A 17680-nucleotide genomic window follows, 5' to 3' on the forward strand; every position below is an offset into this window, starting at 1 on the left:
TTTCCCACGCACCCGGGCGCGCGCACGGCTGCTGCCCGCTGTCGCCGTGCGCTGGAGGTGCTCTGACAGTGGCCGCGGCTGCTTCCTTCCCTCACGCGTCTCTCTCCTCTCCTCCTCTCCGTGTCTCTTTCTTTCACACGCTTTTTACGCATTTCTACCCGCGCTCCTCGTCCTCTCCGGTCACATCTCCCACACTCCCCCCCCCCACACACACACACACACACACACACACATCCAAACTCTCCGCGTTTCTAACGAGAATTACGTCGCGCAACTTGGATCCGAATGGCACCGCTCCGTTATTTGGGGGGAAAGTCGTTGCGCAGCGTCTGGACACATGGGGGCCAACTTTGAACACGTCTCGGTTGTGTTTGTAAGTTGGACATGAAAGCGGGCGAGTCTCCCGTGGCGTGAAAAGCGTCGCTGTCACAAAAGGAACAGGAGGCACTGGGCTGAAGCGCGCACCCAGGCGGACTGCGCTGCGGAGGGGAGCGTGAGCATACGGATGAGCCAGCATGGGTAAGATCCAACCTTTTGCATTTAAATCCGCGAAATGCCGACCTTTTGGCTCCTTTTCCCGTCATTGTTTTGTCGCATTTGGCCTCAGCTGACGATCCATCCCGCGTCTCTCCAAATCTGGTCATCACTGCGCAACTGGCTTTACCTTTTGGAACGGGCTGTATGCGCTTAAAATAGCAATGATCTCACTTTATTTCTTCTAAGTGTGCGTGAAATTGCTTGGTGCGGCCGGGGCGGGGATGCGTGTGACAGCGCGGGGGGGACACGAGTCACAGGGACCAAATCTTTTCTCTTTTCTTTTTTGTGTGGCACCGCAAAGCTCGACTTAAGCGGTCCATCTGGCGTTAACGGTGCGTAAAATCCCAATACAATACACTGTGAGTCAGTTGTCTGCCCCACAGCTAAAGTGACAAGTTTATTCCCGGTGGCAGCGCTCATTTGCCCAGAATCTCAGTGAAATTCTCTCCATCTGCCTTCTCCATCTCCCGGTTTTGCCCTGCTGCTTGGAATTTCTGACATATTTTGACCGGTGCGCTTTTGGAATGACAGCTCCCCCGGCTCCCTTTTCATTCCATTTCACTCTTCCTTTTTTACTTCGACTATTTTTACGCCTTAAAGAAGCCAAACGCGACGGCTTTTAAGCATAACATTGACTTGACAGGTTGAAAAGTATTGCGTTTTTCTTTTCTGCCTTCCAATGGAACAACGTGTTGAGTTCAGTACTAAATGGACATTTGAGCTGAAGGACTCCATGGTACAGGTTGTCTTCAGGCATTATTTTCTTTAAAGAATAGGAATAAGAAACATTGTAATGTAGATTGTCATGAACTCTGCACCAAAATGCCCTAATTCTTATTTAGTAGAGATTACTGCAGAACATACAAACGTTCCTATTTTATTAGTATGATTTTATGGATGGGTAATCAGAAAACTTGTGTACTTTTAGTTTCTCTTTTTTCCCCCTTTTTTATTTTTCATAAATAGGCTCAATATACGTTTGATTTTATGTTTGGCAAATCCAAGCGTTTGAACCTGCTGTATATACACATGATTTAAGGCAATATTTGACATTACAGCGTGACTATTTTGGCTTCACTCTTGTGCATTGCATTATGTAACTTTTCTGGGGAGGGTTTCCCCTACATGCTTGTCTCCACGGTGATGGTATTGCTTTGCCTGGGATGTTCCACGGTATGTCATTAAACCAATATAACATGCATTGATTCTGATGTTTAGTACATTCATTATTTATTGGGGGAAAAAGAAAAAAAGGGATAAAGATCCAACCTGTAACTGGTCCAGGTTGTGTTACTTGCTTGTCTCCGTGGCGATATACAGATTTAATGCCATACTGTGGAACAAAATTGCTTTAAAATAACCGCAACATAACATCTTTGTCACTCATTTTCTCTTCTTGTTTTTTCTGTGCTGAAATGTGAAGCATCTTTGAGTGTCTCAAGAAACGCTATACGAGTATTATTAAAGCGATATCATCGTCAAGGAAACAGGCAGGTGACAATCCTCCATCAGAAAGTTCACTGTTCACCTTTAAGCAGCAAAGTCCCATAACATATTGTGGATTTTACCATTACCTTTTTCAAGCTGCATTTTTCCCTTTATATTGTATAGGAATTGAACACAAACCAGAAATCTCATCTCTTTTATAGACTAGAAATAGAATACACTGATTCTGCTTAAAGTGAAATTGACATAAACTTGTTCAAGACACCATGCCCTCAGGTGGAGAGCGTTGCAGGGAAGGAGTTAGAAATTTGTAAATACATCATCCGTTACATCATCTTGGCTTCGCATTTGTTGCCACTTTCTTTTAATATTCTCTGCGCAGGCTCCTGGGATACGCTTCCTACACATCTGCTCAAAGGGGCTTTCCAAGTGCCGCCAATTAGCATGTGCTATTTCAACTAAAAGCTCTATAATTAGCAGTCTATCTAAATATGTGCAGTGGGAAAGGGATGTCATGTTGCAAAGTGCAGTTGTGAAAGCCATTTGTGTAATATGCCCTGAACAATCCTTTGGGACGTCAGTCTTTTCATTGTGTGAGTGGATTGATGCCTTGACCTCCCCCTCCCCAGACACCTCTGCCAGAATCTCCAGAGGACTGGTGACATTTCAAGCTCTGCATAGTTGTAGACTATTGGGAAAACATCTCACTAACAAGGTGTGTGTGTATCCAAAGTAAGTAAGATTTCACCCCATTTACTGTAAGTGAGTGAGTAAAAGTAATTTTATTATATCCTTCCCGAGCAACTCCATTTGTTGTTTATTGAACAGAGAATGAATGAACGATGAAAGGAGATATTGACAGATTTGTTGAGAAAAGGCCTCCATAGACCGCAGACTAAAGGTAAAGAGGAGGCGAGGATGGTTTCTGGATGGATTCTGGTGGCTTTGCCCTGGGTGGTGATGGGTGGTTGATGAAACAACAGTTTGAGAAAAACGGGGTAACTGGATAGTTAGGCATTGAAAGGGTATCTGAACGGCTTAAAGGGGACCTAGGCAAAATGTACTTTTTAAAATAAATAGAGTCTAACCTTGCTTCTAATTTTGAAATCATAAAATTTATTTATGCTGGTAAATTGTGTTTATTACAACCACGTGCATATATTCGCATTTTAATCACGCTAGTCAAAGGTTACATTTATTTTTTTCAATGGTTCAGTCCTACTGCTGCCAGTAGAACATCCAAGAAATACCAATACAAAGGTATTTTATCAGGGCAGCAGTCCAAGCAGAGACTCCCAGACTTCCCTAAACCCAGACATTTCCTCCAGCTCCTCCGGGAGGATACGGTGGTGTTCCCAGGCCAGCAGAGACATAGTCCCTCCAGCGTGTCCTGGGTTTTCCCGGGGATTTTTTCCAATGGGACATGCCTGAAACACTTCCTTAGGGAGGCACCCAGGAGGCGTCTGGAACAGATGCCCGAGCCACCTCACCTGGCTCCTTTCCAGGAGGAGCAGCGGCTCTACTCCGAGCTCCCCCGTGAGACTGAGCTCCTCACCCTATCTCTAAGGGAGCGCCCAGCCACCTGGTGGAGGAAACTCATTTTGACCATGTGTATCCCCTATCTTGTCCTTTCGGTTTACACACAGCTCATGACCATAGATCATAGGAGCGTAGATTGACCTTAGTTTTGTCTCTCGACTCACAGATACTGCACCGATCTGTATGTCAATCTCACGCTCCATCCTTCCCTCACTCGTGAACAAGACCCCGAGATATTTGAACTTTTCCATTTGGGAGGGCAAGCCACAATTTTCCAGTCGAAAACCATGGTCTCAGTTTTGGAGGTGCTGATCCTCATCCCAGTTGCTTCACATTTGACTGCAAACCGTCCCAGTGCATGTTTCAGGTCCTGGTTTGATGAAGCCTTAAACATAATTTGCCAACAGCAGACAAGAGATTATGTGGTCCCCAAACCGGACACCCTCTGATCCCTGACTGTGCCTAGACATTTCATGTTAATGGAAAATTAATTAACTGTCCATAAATATAATCAACAGAACCGATGACAAAGGTCAGCCCTAGATTTCAAAATGCACTGGGAACAGGTTTAGAAATTTTTTTGATCTGTAAAAACCCCAAAATTGTACCAAAACGCAATTTTGAAGAAGTTTGTGTTTTGGCATTTTTACTACAAATTCTACGTAAAGTGTTATAAATGAGAACCTGGTCATATAGGGACCAGACAGCCCCGAGCAAAGGCCCTCCCAGAGCACCCCCCACAGGTCGCCTCGAGGACACGGTCAAACGCTTTCTCCAAATCACAACGCAAATGATTCATATGTCCTCCTTTAGTGACCAGTGTGGCAGGTTATTATCGGCAAACAACGTTTCTTGGATTCAGGGAACATAAGATGCATTGTGACTAGGACAAGGAATGATAAGATTGGAAATGAGAAAATCAGTCCACGCTGTCTTTTTGAGATAAGAGTTTGGAAGTGCAATGAATATATAGTTCAAAGCTAGTAATTGTGTATTTTCCTTTATTTTGTATACACAAAAGAGTTATGATATCACTGTATATTATCACACAATTTGTTGAGGTTTCCCTTCTGATTCGGACTCCTGATTCTTTTCCGTTGTGAGGGAGTAGAAAGCAGAGGGGGTCCTGAGCAGCAAATTGAGGGCAGCCTGGATAGAACACTGCCATCGGAGAGTCTAGAAAATGCTAATTCTATTAGCTTCACCAGCTCACCAGTTTTAGACCTTGTCTGATGGTATATTAGACAAGGAAGACCTGACCAATGACATGTGGAGATGTCACAGACTTGAACACGTATGATATTGCTTTTAAGGGTCAGCTTAAAACCTTTTTATTTAGTCAAGCCTTTTAAATGCATTTGTTTTAGGAACTGATTTTACTGTATATTGTTGTATATGTATTGCTCACTGAAAGTTTTTTGTGCTTTTATTGTTTTATTCTGTGTTTTGTGAAGCACTTTGTGACTTCTGTCTGTGAAAGGTGCTATACTGTACAAATACAATTTACTTACTACTTACTTACATTGGTCATTTCATACTTCAAATGTATCATACACATTTTTTACATGTTATCAGTTAAATATTGATCGCTCTTTCTCTCTGAAAATATTAAAAACATAAACCAAGACAAAGTCATAGGAAAGATGCTGATGCCAGGATTCAGAGCTAATGCTAATTTGGATACTTATAAAAACCCAGTCCTATTGGATAGCCATGAAGCAAAATCTTGCAATAAGGTGTTTTTAATGGAGCTGCAAGATATATCGTAATTGAATCAAAATCACAATGTGTGAAAACAGTAAATAATTTAAGTTACTATTTCCTTTGCAAAAACAAAATATCCTGACTTATTAAGTATAAGACCTCAAGCTGATTTCTCTCAAATGTCTCAAACTATTGAAACGCAAATCACAAATCTTATGGCAATTGCAATGCTCATCAGAAAAATTGTAATTAGATAATTTAGAAAAACAAAAAAAACATTTAGTCCTAGTTTTTAATGCTAAAATACCTTGGGAAAATATACGTTTGTATGTGTGCACCTTCAACCTGTAACTTGTCCTGGCGGCATTGCCTGCTCGTTTCATGGAGACAGAAAGTGTATGCAAAAAAGTTACATAGTGCACATTTGTAGTTGACTCAGAAGGCTCTACCAATTTTCCACAATGGCATATAGTCGACTAAAGTGGAGATTAGTATCGAAGACGTACGTGGTCTGAATTTGAATTTAAAGGTTTGTCTTGACTTTAAAGTGGTCTGTCAGAAAGTGCTGCTTGTACAATGCGCCCTGTGGAGAATGTAACAGAAAATAATCCGTCTTTTAAATAAATTAATCAAACTTATATTGATGCAATCCAAGAAGACCATGCTTGTCTCCCTGCTAAGACAATTTCTGCATTTTTTTGTGCCTTCAAACAACAAGAATTGATCACAAAGTACAATGATGCAGCATAACGCAGAGAAAAAACCTAGTTTACAGACCGAATACTCTTATTTCCTCGGTCAAAGCTCTAATCCAGCCATGGGGCAATTACGCTCAAATAAGCCTCAGTATATTCAGTTATCCATCAGCTTCCTCCGAACATACTCGGACAGTAATTGGTCAGCAGTGCACATTTTGGAAAAGGAGGAAAAGTGTGTGTGTGTGTGTGCCCGGTTTAGCAAAGGAGTTATACGAGGATCATTTCTTTTGTTTGTCAAATCTAATCACGTTTTTGACCCTCTCTGGATTAATCACTATTTAGAAAACCCCTATCTATAGTTAAGTGTGATTTTAGATTTAACTTAAACCTGATATTGTCCTGGTTTGGATCTGGTGGTGCTCGAAGATTGTGAGAAGTTTTTTTTTGGGCCTAAAAACCAGGAACAGAATCCAACTATAAATCATACGTCGATATTTATTTGTTTGCTTGGAATGTTCCTCAGTATGGCATTTAACTTGCCATGTATTTATTCATTTACAGGTGTTTTATTGCAAAAATTCCAGTGGTGCAACGCAGATTAGGTACAGAAGGAGATTAGTCACAGAAGTGTAATAAAATGAATGAATGAACAGATAACTTATAAAAAAAACCTCTTATACTCTTATTCGTACTCTTATTTACAGCTGTTATATGGACAGAAAATATTGCACCAGAAACATTGTCATTATCTCACCTGTTACATTCTCTCTGAGTTGGTCCGGTTCGCGTTCACGATACACTTTTATCAGTTGAACTAAATGCGTAGGAATGCATCTCACCTGTAGACGCATCTCCCACCTTCATGGCCTATTGGCTTCCACTCTCTCAAGCTCGTCTCTGGGCGTGTCCCTTCAGTCATGCTAGTCATGTTATGTTAGCTTGTGATAATGTCTGTTGTCTGCCAAGACTTTGATCTTTTTTAGTTCCCAGAGTATTGCCCCAATTCATAATCAACCTTCAAACTGTAAAACATTGACATTCTATGATTTAATGGAACTATACAGACACGTAAAGTACAAAATGTATTTTCAAATAAAAAGTTCTATTTTCTGTTCAAAATCAGGGAACTAGGACAAATGTTTATTAATAAAAAATACAATTTGAATCAATATTGTGACAATTTGTAAATCTGTTAAAAGGGGAGATTAAGTCAAATCTTGTACCACTCTCTTCCACTTTAAGAATGAATGTATCTGCTGACAGTTACAGTCTTTTTTTAGTCTTCTCTTCTTGAGACTTAATTACAAATTACATCTTGACAAATTGACTGTATATTAAGATGGAAAGGTGTAAAGCTGAGTGTCCTCTGCAGGATTTACAATGTTCTTTGAAAAATGTTGACTTGGTTCAAAACTGTGGGTCATTGGTCTCACAGTGAGACGGGGACAATGATAAAACAGAAATACCGTGACTAATAAACTGCAACATATTTATTTTGAACTGTATTAATTACCGTTATAGTAAATAATAAGATGTAAATTGCACTCACTTAAAAAAAAAACATCATATAGTGAAATTTAGGCTACATCTTCTTCATTGTATGTGATCTGCTTGATGCATTTAGCCTGTGCTTATCATACTCCACGTGTGATCTGTTTCTGTGTTCTTTACAGCTGTTTGGTGAAATGTTTTTCCAGATTTACTTGTTGGAAACACTTACACGCTGTTGACTGTTTTGTTGGTGCACACGCTCTGTCCCGGTGCAGTTTCCTGTACCTCTGTGTGGGGTGCGTGATCGAGTGTGTTCTGCCTCTCGCTCACAACTTGCCGCTCACAAACACAGACGAAGAGGTTTGTGACTCCGTGACGCGATGGATTGTTACACCGCTGCAATTTATATCAAGCTTGTCTGATATTTTGGAATCTTGGCTGCAGAGCGAGCTCTTCTCTCACCGCGTCTACGATCGATCGATCTCTGTCAAACATGTGACCAGTAGTAAGCACAGGCCCAGTAGCAGAGGAGCTTCACCATGAACTGAATCATCTTTGCCCATTTATTTTTCATTTACGAACTTTAACACAACCAAAAACAAGCATGTAGGGCTAGCCTTTGCTAACCGGCACAACTATGGCGACTTTACGGAGCCTAGAGCCTGATATTAACTTAAGTTGTGTTAACCATTGCACAATGTAATCTGGTGTTGTCTCAATTTAAATTGAAGTTAGTGAAGAAAATTAAAAATATCTGTATAAGCATCTCGTCTTGCAGTGTGACGGAAAAAACGTGCACTAGAAACCCAAAATGAGCTCAAGTTTTGAGGTCTTTCTGCATTTCAAGTCTTATTGTTTCAGGAATAAATATACCTGTGACCAAAAATAAATGTATCTAACAATAACAATCTTGCCACATGGACTTCAACAAACAATGCAACAAGTTTGAAGAAAAGGTATAAACATTTTAAAGCTTTAGCAGAGCCGTCGATACTGATTGTGCCTGAGATGCCTGTGTCGTTATTCAGAGGTGGACTGAACCTCGCCCCATCAGCTTTTATTCACTCATCACAATGCACTCGCCACGGCAAAAAACACAACATGTCGCTCCAGCGCCTCCACGCTGCCCGGAGTTGTTCCGTATCCTCTTTCTCTGCAACAGAAACACTTTTATCCGAGCGTTTTCCTCACCCCATGCTGTTCTGCACAAATGTCAAAAATAGCTCACAGAAGACTTCTTCAAACAACGTCGAAACTGGTGAGCTGACATTAAAGCATCCGAACTGTGAACAATGCCTAAAACGTTTTTTTTCGTAAGGCCCTCCTTTTAACCTTTTAAAAGGAGGGACTTTCAAAGCTCCGATGCCTGGAGTTTGACTACACCAACCAATACCTGCACACGATAGGTTAAACTACAAGAAAACTGTTCTTCGAAATACCATCATAATATAGTAGCTTTGAACATTTCATAGAGTGTAGCATATTATTCATGATAAACCATGGTGAAAGCAAGAAAAACATCCTTGTAAAGCTCATAAATGTTTATTGTATTTCATTGTGTTGCATATTTGAAATGTCACTTGGAACATTACCTTCCAGTTAAGCACCTCCAAAGTGAGCTCCGTGAAATGAGGAGACGAAGAGCTTATCGTCCCGTCCTTTTTCTTATACTCACTTTTCATGTCATTTAAAGGAACACATTACTGTCAGGTATTAGCACTAGTGTTGCCACAAAATGTCAAACGCTATGCTAAGGAACAGGCTCAAACTCAATGCAAATGTCAATACAGCAATAATAAGAAACAAAAAGCACCTTACACTAGAGACAAATAATAGTTATTTCTGTGTTTAAACACGTGGAGTTGTGTTCGCTCTGATGTAGCTCAAGGTCATTCCAGAACTTTTCGGGAAAGAGCAGATTTTTGTCTTTTTTTAGCATCAATACTCGTTCGAATAAGTTTCTAGTTTTAGTACTGATTAGTATCTGTTTTTGAATTCCTTGTACAAGCACATTTTTGTTTTATTTTTCAAACAAACGTCTTTCACGCTGTCATTATGGCGTATATTTGTAGAATTTTGAGGCAAATAATGCATTTAATTTATCTTTGAATAAGGCTGTAAAGCGGAAAGAGTGAACAACACATAATATACCATAACTTACTGGTTAGCTCTAGCAAACGCTTGTAAAAAAGTACTGGTCATATCAAAATCCCAACTTTCCGAGATAAAACGCGCCACATGGATGGAAACAAGTCGGAACCTTAACTTCTCTTTTCGTAATCCCGTGTTCCAGCGGACACACATGAACATAGCAAAAGACTAAAGACATCAACACTGTTTTACGCAAGGCTTCACTTGAAATAGAGACTTTTTCTGAGGCTCGGCGAAGACCTCGTGAACAGGATTAATGAAACAAAGGTGAAAGAAGCCAAACCGAGGGAACAATATAATAATATGGTTAAAATGTTATAACAATTAGTCTTCAAATGGTCAGAATTTTGCAGTTAGTATGTTTAGCATACAGTTTTATTAAAAGATACATGGCAAAATGTTTACGTTGGAAAATACGCTACCTTATTGTCTCCATGGAGATGTTATCACTTGGAATGTTCCACAGTATTGCATTAAACATATCCAACATTTTCATTGTTCAAAAATACCTTCTTCTGTCTGGGCTCGCCACCACAGATCTGACCTATAACTTAGTTCAATGGCATCTTTTGGTTGTTTCCATGGAGACTGGTGAGTTTACCATGGGACATTTCAAGCAAAGGCAAAGCAATGACATCACTGAGACGAGCAGAAAAGTTCCGCAGTGTACCATTACATCTCACTGCGTCGCAAAGTATAGTGTCCAATTCAGGATAAAGTTTAGTCTTTTCTCTGCCAAAAAAGTGATCTTGTTTGCCCTTATACCGCAGTCATTATTTTTATGAGCAGACGTGTTGAATTGTCCAACTCGCTCGTTCTAAGCTTCTTAAAGATGCCAAAGGAAAAGATGACCTTCCTAAAGACGCTTTGGAGGGATTGTGTTTTAATCCTAAATGACAACAGCCCAAACAAGTGACTTTGTTAAAACAGAGATGGAGATAAAAAAGTTTAAAAAGGCACTGTCCTGGAGTAAACTGCCGGCATTATTTATAATACACTATCCGGCAAAACGAATCTCTCCGCGTTATTTTAGTGGATTAAAAAAAAAGAAAATCTGCCGATATTTGACCTACACACCCACCACTGGCTGCTGGAATGTAGGAGTGGATCAAATTGAACACTTTTACAAAAGCAAGTTACAAGAACTTTGGAATGTTTAAAAATGGTCTGAGCTGAAGTATTATCTAAGAATTGTGTTTGTTTATGCTGGTCTGTTTGGTGCCTGCAGCTAAATGGACAGTCTTTATGCCACGCTTGAGCTTGTACAAGATGATCTTATCTCAATTACGAGATTGTTGTCTTGGTAAAAATCCACACCAATCACTGGAACAGCACAAGTTCGTTGCGTTTTTAGGTGAGAAATTCTCCAAAACCCAACACTACTTACATCCCCCCTGAGATGCAGTCGGCAGGCCCCCCATCGTGGTGGGAGTCCTGCTTGTCTTCACAGTTAAAGTGTCCTTAGGGAAATAGAGGTGTGTTTTCATTGTCTGGAAATATCATTTATTCAACAATATGTACTGCAAGTTTGTTAGTCAAAATTACTTGGTAAAACATGCATTCTGACCCCTCCACAGATCTGACCTGTAACCTGGCTTAGTTGGTCTCCATGGATACAGAATGTTAAATGCCATACTGAAGAACATGTAGCTTTTTATTGTTTTAAGGTGAGACACTATAGGCAAAAAAAGCATAATTAGTTTCTGTTAGAATCTTTATATATGTCTATTAATGAATGTATTCATTAATTGATTCATGTTCTACCACTTGTTCCCGTTCTGGGTCGCAGGTGACCGGGGCCTTATATCTAATTATCTTTAAATGTAACGTTACATCTGGACAGTAAATTAGTAGTAATAAGCTAAGACAAGAAGCATCTACACGTGTTTGTAAAGCCTTGTTACGTGAGGCCAGTGTTTACCTTGTGTTGTGTTTTGAGCGCTGTGACACTGATTCTGGCTCCGCCCCTCGGCGAGGACTTTCGGTTTCATCCTCGTGTTCCTCCGGGTTCTTTTCACAGACACGCGTGTGAGTCTCCTCCGATGCGCTTTAGCTGCTGCAGGCGCCGTGCAGAAACAAGCTCAGTATGAAACAAGCTCATGTAGCTCTGTGCGCGCTGTGTGCCGCAGATTGACATGTTTTTAATTAAATATATACAGTACATTAAACAACTCATTGAGGTAATAAAATAAACATAATTTACTCTTAAGGGATGTGAGATGTCGCAAATATGAGCTTTGTTGGCAATTTATACAAGGAAAATGCTAGTTGTTATATGAAAAATTGAAAACTTTAGATTTAAAAAAACAACAACTATGTCTCACTGTTCTTCTTTGGTAAACGTTGTGGCTGTATTGAATGATAAATTAGCAGCTGTAGTTGCATTGTGATCTGCAGCTGGTGGACGCTCCAGCAGAAAAGTTACACAGCGTCTTTAACGTAGCCGGGCCAACTCATTTTGACCACACAGCAAAAAGAGAATCCCGAGTCCCACATGAAGCCACCTAAGGTCACGAGTCACATTTCATCGCTCCCTGCAGTAAAACGAGCTCGATAATTTCGATATGTTTATAATATTTATAGAGGCACTAAATGAGGACGTTGGTTAGTCAGAAAGTTTATGATGGCTGCCGGCTCCAGCCAAGTGAGAATTATAACTGCAGACGGAATGACACTCACGCAGCTCCACTATAAACAAATCCTTAAAATGATTGGCAAAGAAAGATCATTACTTGGAGAAGATATGGAGTTTGCATCGTTACAAATTAAACACGGATAAACTTCATATCCGACTGTGTGGATGTTATTTTGTCAGAACCTGTTATGCTTTATTAATCGTACAGTCCGTCCACCCCCAAAGCTGTTGCACGCTAAATAATGAATATCGGATGTCTTTCTTAAGGAGATCTGAGTAGTTTTGATTTCGTTTGATACTTCTGACTTGTTTCATTGGATTTTCTTTCCTTCATTTTCAGATTTACTGGCTAAACATTTCAGGCAAAGCAAGGAAGTTCTGCTGTGCATTTCATACGAATAATCTGTATATACGTGATCCTGTTTGCAATAAAGAACTATGAGCAGTAAATAAAGGCACATGTAAAATAAATATTCACATAAATAACTTGCTATTCTGACTGATATCAGAGAAATAGAAAAACAAAAAAAGACAAATTTGACCGACTTTGGACCAAATGGGAATCTTATTTTAATTTAAATATGCCGTGATTTTGTTTGTATTTATGTTTAGTTGAAATCTACTTGTGTTTTCTTTAAATTTATTCTATCTGGTGGTTTTGTTTTCTGTTCTATTTGGGTTTTGTATTATCTATTTGATAACTAGTTTTTATGATTATTTTATTTACAACATTTACACATATATTAATTATAATTTACTCATGTGCAGCAGTCTTATGTCACAAATTATAACAAGATATAAAGTAAAAAAAAAAAAAAGAAAAGATTGTTGACGGATCTTATTTATGTATTTATTTAGTCACTATTTGTGGTGGGGAAAAAAGGCTGAATGGTATTTTTATTACTTTTTAAACGTTTTTAAAAGGTATTTGTTGGAAACGACTGTATTTTAAGAAGATGGACCATGCAGGTGTTCCATCAAAGCACAAAACACAGGAAAAGGAAAGGATAATGGAAAAAAACAACAACAAAAAACACTTGGGGCCACTGCCATAGCAACAAACCATTCAAAACAAAATATCTTATTTTCTGAATAATGAAAAGTCCTCAAAATGGAAGCTGAAACTGTCAACAACCCTCTGAGTGTGTTTTGTGTTGAAATGCTGGAGGTTGACCACTTCACCATCTAAAATGAAACGCCATTATGCACTTGCACTGATTATTTTATATTTCACAAATCAAACCAGGGCCCGATATTTAGCTATTGTTGGCGCCGACAGCAAAATATCTATTCAGCTAGTTGCATTAATTTTTATGCATTTGTTTCGCCTCCTCAAAATCCATAATCCGGTCACTACGGAGAAGGTCACAATAATAATTTGTTTTACATGGTGCTGGAACGCATACTATAATCGGGCACTCCACCTGCAGTGAGTGAATATGAATTTGTGGTTTATCTTTATTTCAGACTAAAAGAAAAAAGGGTGTTAAGTGTAAAAGTCTCCAGCTGGGGCCCAGAGTCAGGACTAAACTTCTGCTAAAACCCATAAATCTGTGTTTCAGTTTTATGCAGCTAAAATCTACAACAGTCTGAAGATGTGAGACAGGTTCTACTATGACAATGTTCAAATCTACCGTATTTTCCGCACTATAAAGCGCACGTAAAAGTCTTTAACGTCCTCAAAAGCCGTCCGTGCGCTTAATAGTCCGGTGCGCATAATATATGGTTTATTTCTGGTTGTGCTTACTGACTGCGAAGATGTTTTGTGTGGTACATGGTGTATAAAGAAGATTAGGGACACGAGACGCCGATGCGCGACTATATTTACAGTACTCCGGAACCGGAAGTAACAACAACATGTGTGCAAAGCATTCTGGGAATAGTAGTCTACCTGCACGCGGCACACGCGACACACAAAACGTAAACAACATTTTCAGTCAGGCACAACGCAGACACCTACTGGTGATGGCCCAAGATGGCTGCTGCCAAGAGACCATTGGAACTCTTATATTATTACGGGCTAAATTATCAGTCAACTGTGGGAATCAAAAGGCCGGAATCATCACTGAACTGCCGCATGGATCCGAGATGCGGGATCACATGACCAAAGAGATTTTAGCACGGAGCACTATCGGCGCTTTGGCTGCTTTTACCATTATGAGCCCCAGCAGACATTAAACCGGGACACGGGACGTAAACAATCGGGGCTGTCCCAGGTAAATCGGGATGTCTGGTCTTAGCTATGCAGGATGTACTTCGGCGCATTTGAAGGATTTGATGACGAGGAATGAACTGAAAAAGTGGAGTGTATTGTGATGTATTTTACGTGTTGCAACTGAACGAGGCTGGGAGTTGTTGTGAATACGCTAACGTGTCTTTTAGCGGTTGCAGAGTGTGTTCTGTGTTTGTATTCTACGTGTTTACAAGTGATCTTGACTGAGAATTGATTTGGATATGCTAACGTGTCTGTTAGCGATAGCAGAGTGTGTTTTGATGTTGAACAATGTTGATCTGAATGAGTTGAACGCGTTTCATAAAGCTCAACTGACTTTGACATATCCGTCTGTTTTGTTTATCTTATGTGCTTTATAGTCCGGTGCTCTTTATGTATGGACCAGTACACATGGTACAGAGAGCTGATGGTGCGCTTAATAATCCGGTGCGCCTTTTCGTGCGCAAAATACGGTAAGCTTAAAACAGTTCTGTTTAGCTGTGCATATGACTGAAATGATTTTATCTTTCTTTTAAAGTGAATTTCATAAGGATCATTTCTGTTTTCATCAGTTTGTATTTTGATTTTAAAGCATATTTTCCTGTTTTGTGAAGCAAATTGAATTACTTTTTGTACGAATTGTGCTCTACAAATAGACGCTCCTTGCCTAGAAGTGCTGGGCCTAGTTTCCATTTACTATCACGTTTTGCTTCTTGCTCATGACAACAATATATAATGTGTGTTGTTTTATTCTAATGTATTCTATGTTCTCTCTGCGTCAAAATCTATCTAGTCACATTGAATAATGCACTCTTTACAGAACTGCAATGTGGGAAAAAACCTACTAAAAATAGATAAATGAATTAAAATGTATATATTGTCCATCAAATTAGGTTAAGTTAAATTTACATACATATTTAGTAGTTAATCCCATATTTATGTTTATGTTGTGTGAGTATTTATAGTGACACATTTTTTCCATTAAAATTACGTAAATATTTTAAACAGATCATCTTAAACGCTCCAAATAACATTTGCTGCATGTAAAATGGAAAGAAGAAATGTAGATTTTGTTTTAGTCTACTATTAAACGAGGTCGTGGCGTATCACATTTAAAAATATATATATATTTTTCAAGTAGAATTACAAAAAAAGTACTAAGAAAGAATGAAACGTATTTGTTGAAACATAACTCAGACAGAATAACTGCCTGGACATATAACATTTGAAATATAGTAAGCTGAAAGACAAAACACAGCATTTTGAAAGGATAAACCACAAAAAGTATAAAAACTTGCAGATTTTCAAATCATGTATCGAACATAGAGCTTTTGTCACTTTACTTAACTTACTTACTCAACTTAATCAAAGTGAAGCAGAGGAATCTTTTACACTCTACATTATATTACTCAAATACAAATTGCATTGTCTGGAAACTAAAAACAAAAGTACAATTGTATGTACTTGGGTAAATGAGTACTATCCACCACTGGTTGTGAGCAGCTTGCAGTGCTGAACAGATTGGCCCAAAAGAGTCCGCCGCAGCCAAGAAAGTGAAGTTATGAATCATATCCTCCAGCATGCTGAGCCATTACTTTAGCGCGACTTTGCCAGACCAAGCACGGCCAAAAAGCTACAAAATGTTCATTTAAAGAAGCGTGATTAATGCATTCAAAGGAGTGATTCTGCCGAAATCCGCTCGAGCTGGCAGTGATGAATCTGGGCAGTGATCAAAACAGCTCCATGTATTTTCTCATTTCGCTGGAGAGTGCAGCCATAGATCCTGCTTTCAGTGAGCGCAGTGTGGTCAGATCTACGAGGCCAATGGGAACGCACCATGCAAACTGAAGCTGTTGTTAATCGGAAGTGATTTGAGTCATGTTTTGAGCAGTAGCAGCAGTGTAAGGAGATCATATGCAACAGCGTTTTCAAATGCTTTTCAAATACATACATTGAGTTACTGTATGTTCCGTTTCATGATGAACGACGCTGATGCTGGAAAGGCCTCTGTTTTATCTTGTTGGATCTCAGTGCTGTGTTCCGCACTGTCGATCACGGGATCCTTCTACAGAGATTAGAGGACTGGGTGGGCATCACTGGTACGGGTCTTAAATTGGTTGAAGTTCTACCTTGAAAACAAGAAATACTTTGTTGAGATTGGTGATTGTGCCTCTGACAGCATGGCCTTTAACTGATCAGCGAACTGAAGTCATCGTCTTTGGCCCACGGAAACAAAGAAAAAGTGCTAGCCTAAACCGCAGTGACTCTGTGTCGTTTCCAAAACTGTCTAAAAACCAGAAAGACCAGGCTGTTTCTTGGAACAAACTTGGAGCAAAGCCTAAACGATACAAAGATAACGTGAAGTCACCTAAAATACAGCTCACCAACAGATTTTTACCACTTTCAGAGATGGAATTAAATGAAAAAATGAAAGATGACGTGGCCAAAATACAGCGAGGAGGATCTGTGCCAGGAGCCAAGGTCACGCAGATTGTTTTGGTTGGGGACGGCGCGATAAGTCACGTGACGCATGAAAAGATAAACACACATTCTTTTCCAAGCGCCACTGTTTCTGAGATAACGTCACTCCTTCCAAATATTATGGCTAAGCATGGAGGAGCTAAACAGCTGATTGTGCACGTGGGTGCAGTGGACATGCGGCGGGAACAGACTGAAGTTTTGAAAAAAGACTTCTTGAAGTTATTCGACGTGCTTGATAAAATGGAGATCAAAACATTCATAAGTGGACCTCTTCCAAACATCGACAGGAGGATAAACAAGTTTAGCCGGCTTCTTCAGCTGAACACATGGCTGTCCAAAGAGTGTTCCCCGAGAGGACTACACTACATTGAGAACTTCTATCTATTCTGGAAACGAGAGGACCTGTTTAAGAGAAATGGCCCCCACCTATGCAGAGGTGGAGTGAGGGTGCTGACAGAGAACCTGCTCCACGCTCTGAGGCATTGGACTGGGCCTGGACAGGGTCCTGAGCAGATAGTTAGAGAAGAGAGGAATGAGAGAAGAATTCCTGCTCCATCAGCCAGCGACCGAGCCAATGTTTCAACATCAAAAGCACCACAACCTCAGCCTCCACCAAAGGATTCATCAGCAGCTGCTCCACCACCACCAGCAAAGGATTCAGCTCCAGCTGCTCCACATTCACCTCCACCGCCTCCAGCAAAGGAACAATCTTCAAAGGCCTTGGACCCATCTGTGACAAGCCCAACAACATCCCTGTCATCGCCCCTGCCTTCACACCAGCCCTGG

The 17680-nt window shown here is 40.0% G+C and overlaps 1 protein-coding gene across 1 annotated transcript in view; it reads left to right on the forward strand.

Annotated features, from left to right (window-relative positions):
* The first annotated feature begins 435 nt into the window (after nucleotides 1–435).
* lrrtm4l1 (leucine rich repeat transmembrane neuronal 4 like 1) overlaps nucleotides 436–17680 on the forward strand; it is a 161578-nt gene continuing 144333 nt past the window's right edge. Inside the window, exon 1 of the mRNA XM_072454839.1 lies at nucleotides 436–519. Coding sequence (XP_072310940.1) covers nucleotides 516–519 — 4 coding nt within the window. The 5' untranslated portion in view covers nucleotides 436–515. The remainder of the gene's footprint in view (nucleotides 520–17680) is intronic.

Source organism: Eucyclogobius newberryi, unplaced genomic scaffold (assembly GCF_026437365.1).
Source record: "Eucyclogobius newberryi isolate DKJ021-1_F unplaced genomic scaffold, fEucNew1.0.hap1 SCAF_2, whole genome shotgun sequence".
Lineage (NCBI taxonomy): Eukaryota > Metazoa > Chordata > Actinopteri > Gobiiformes > Gobiidae > Eucyclogobius > Eucyclogobius newberryi.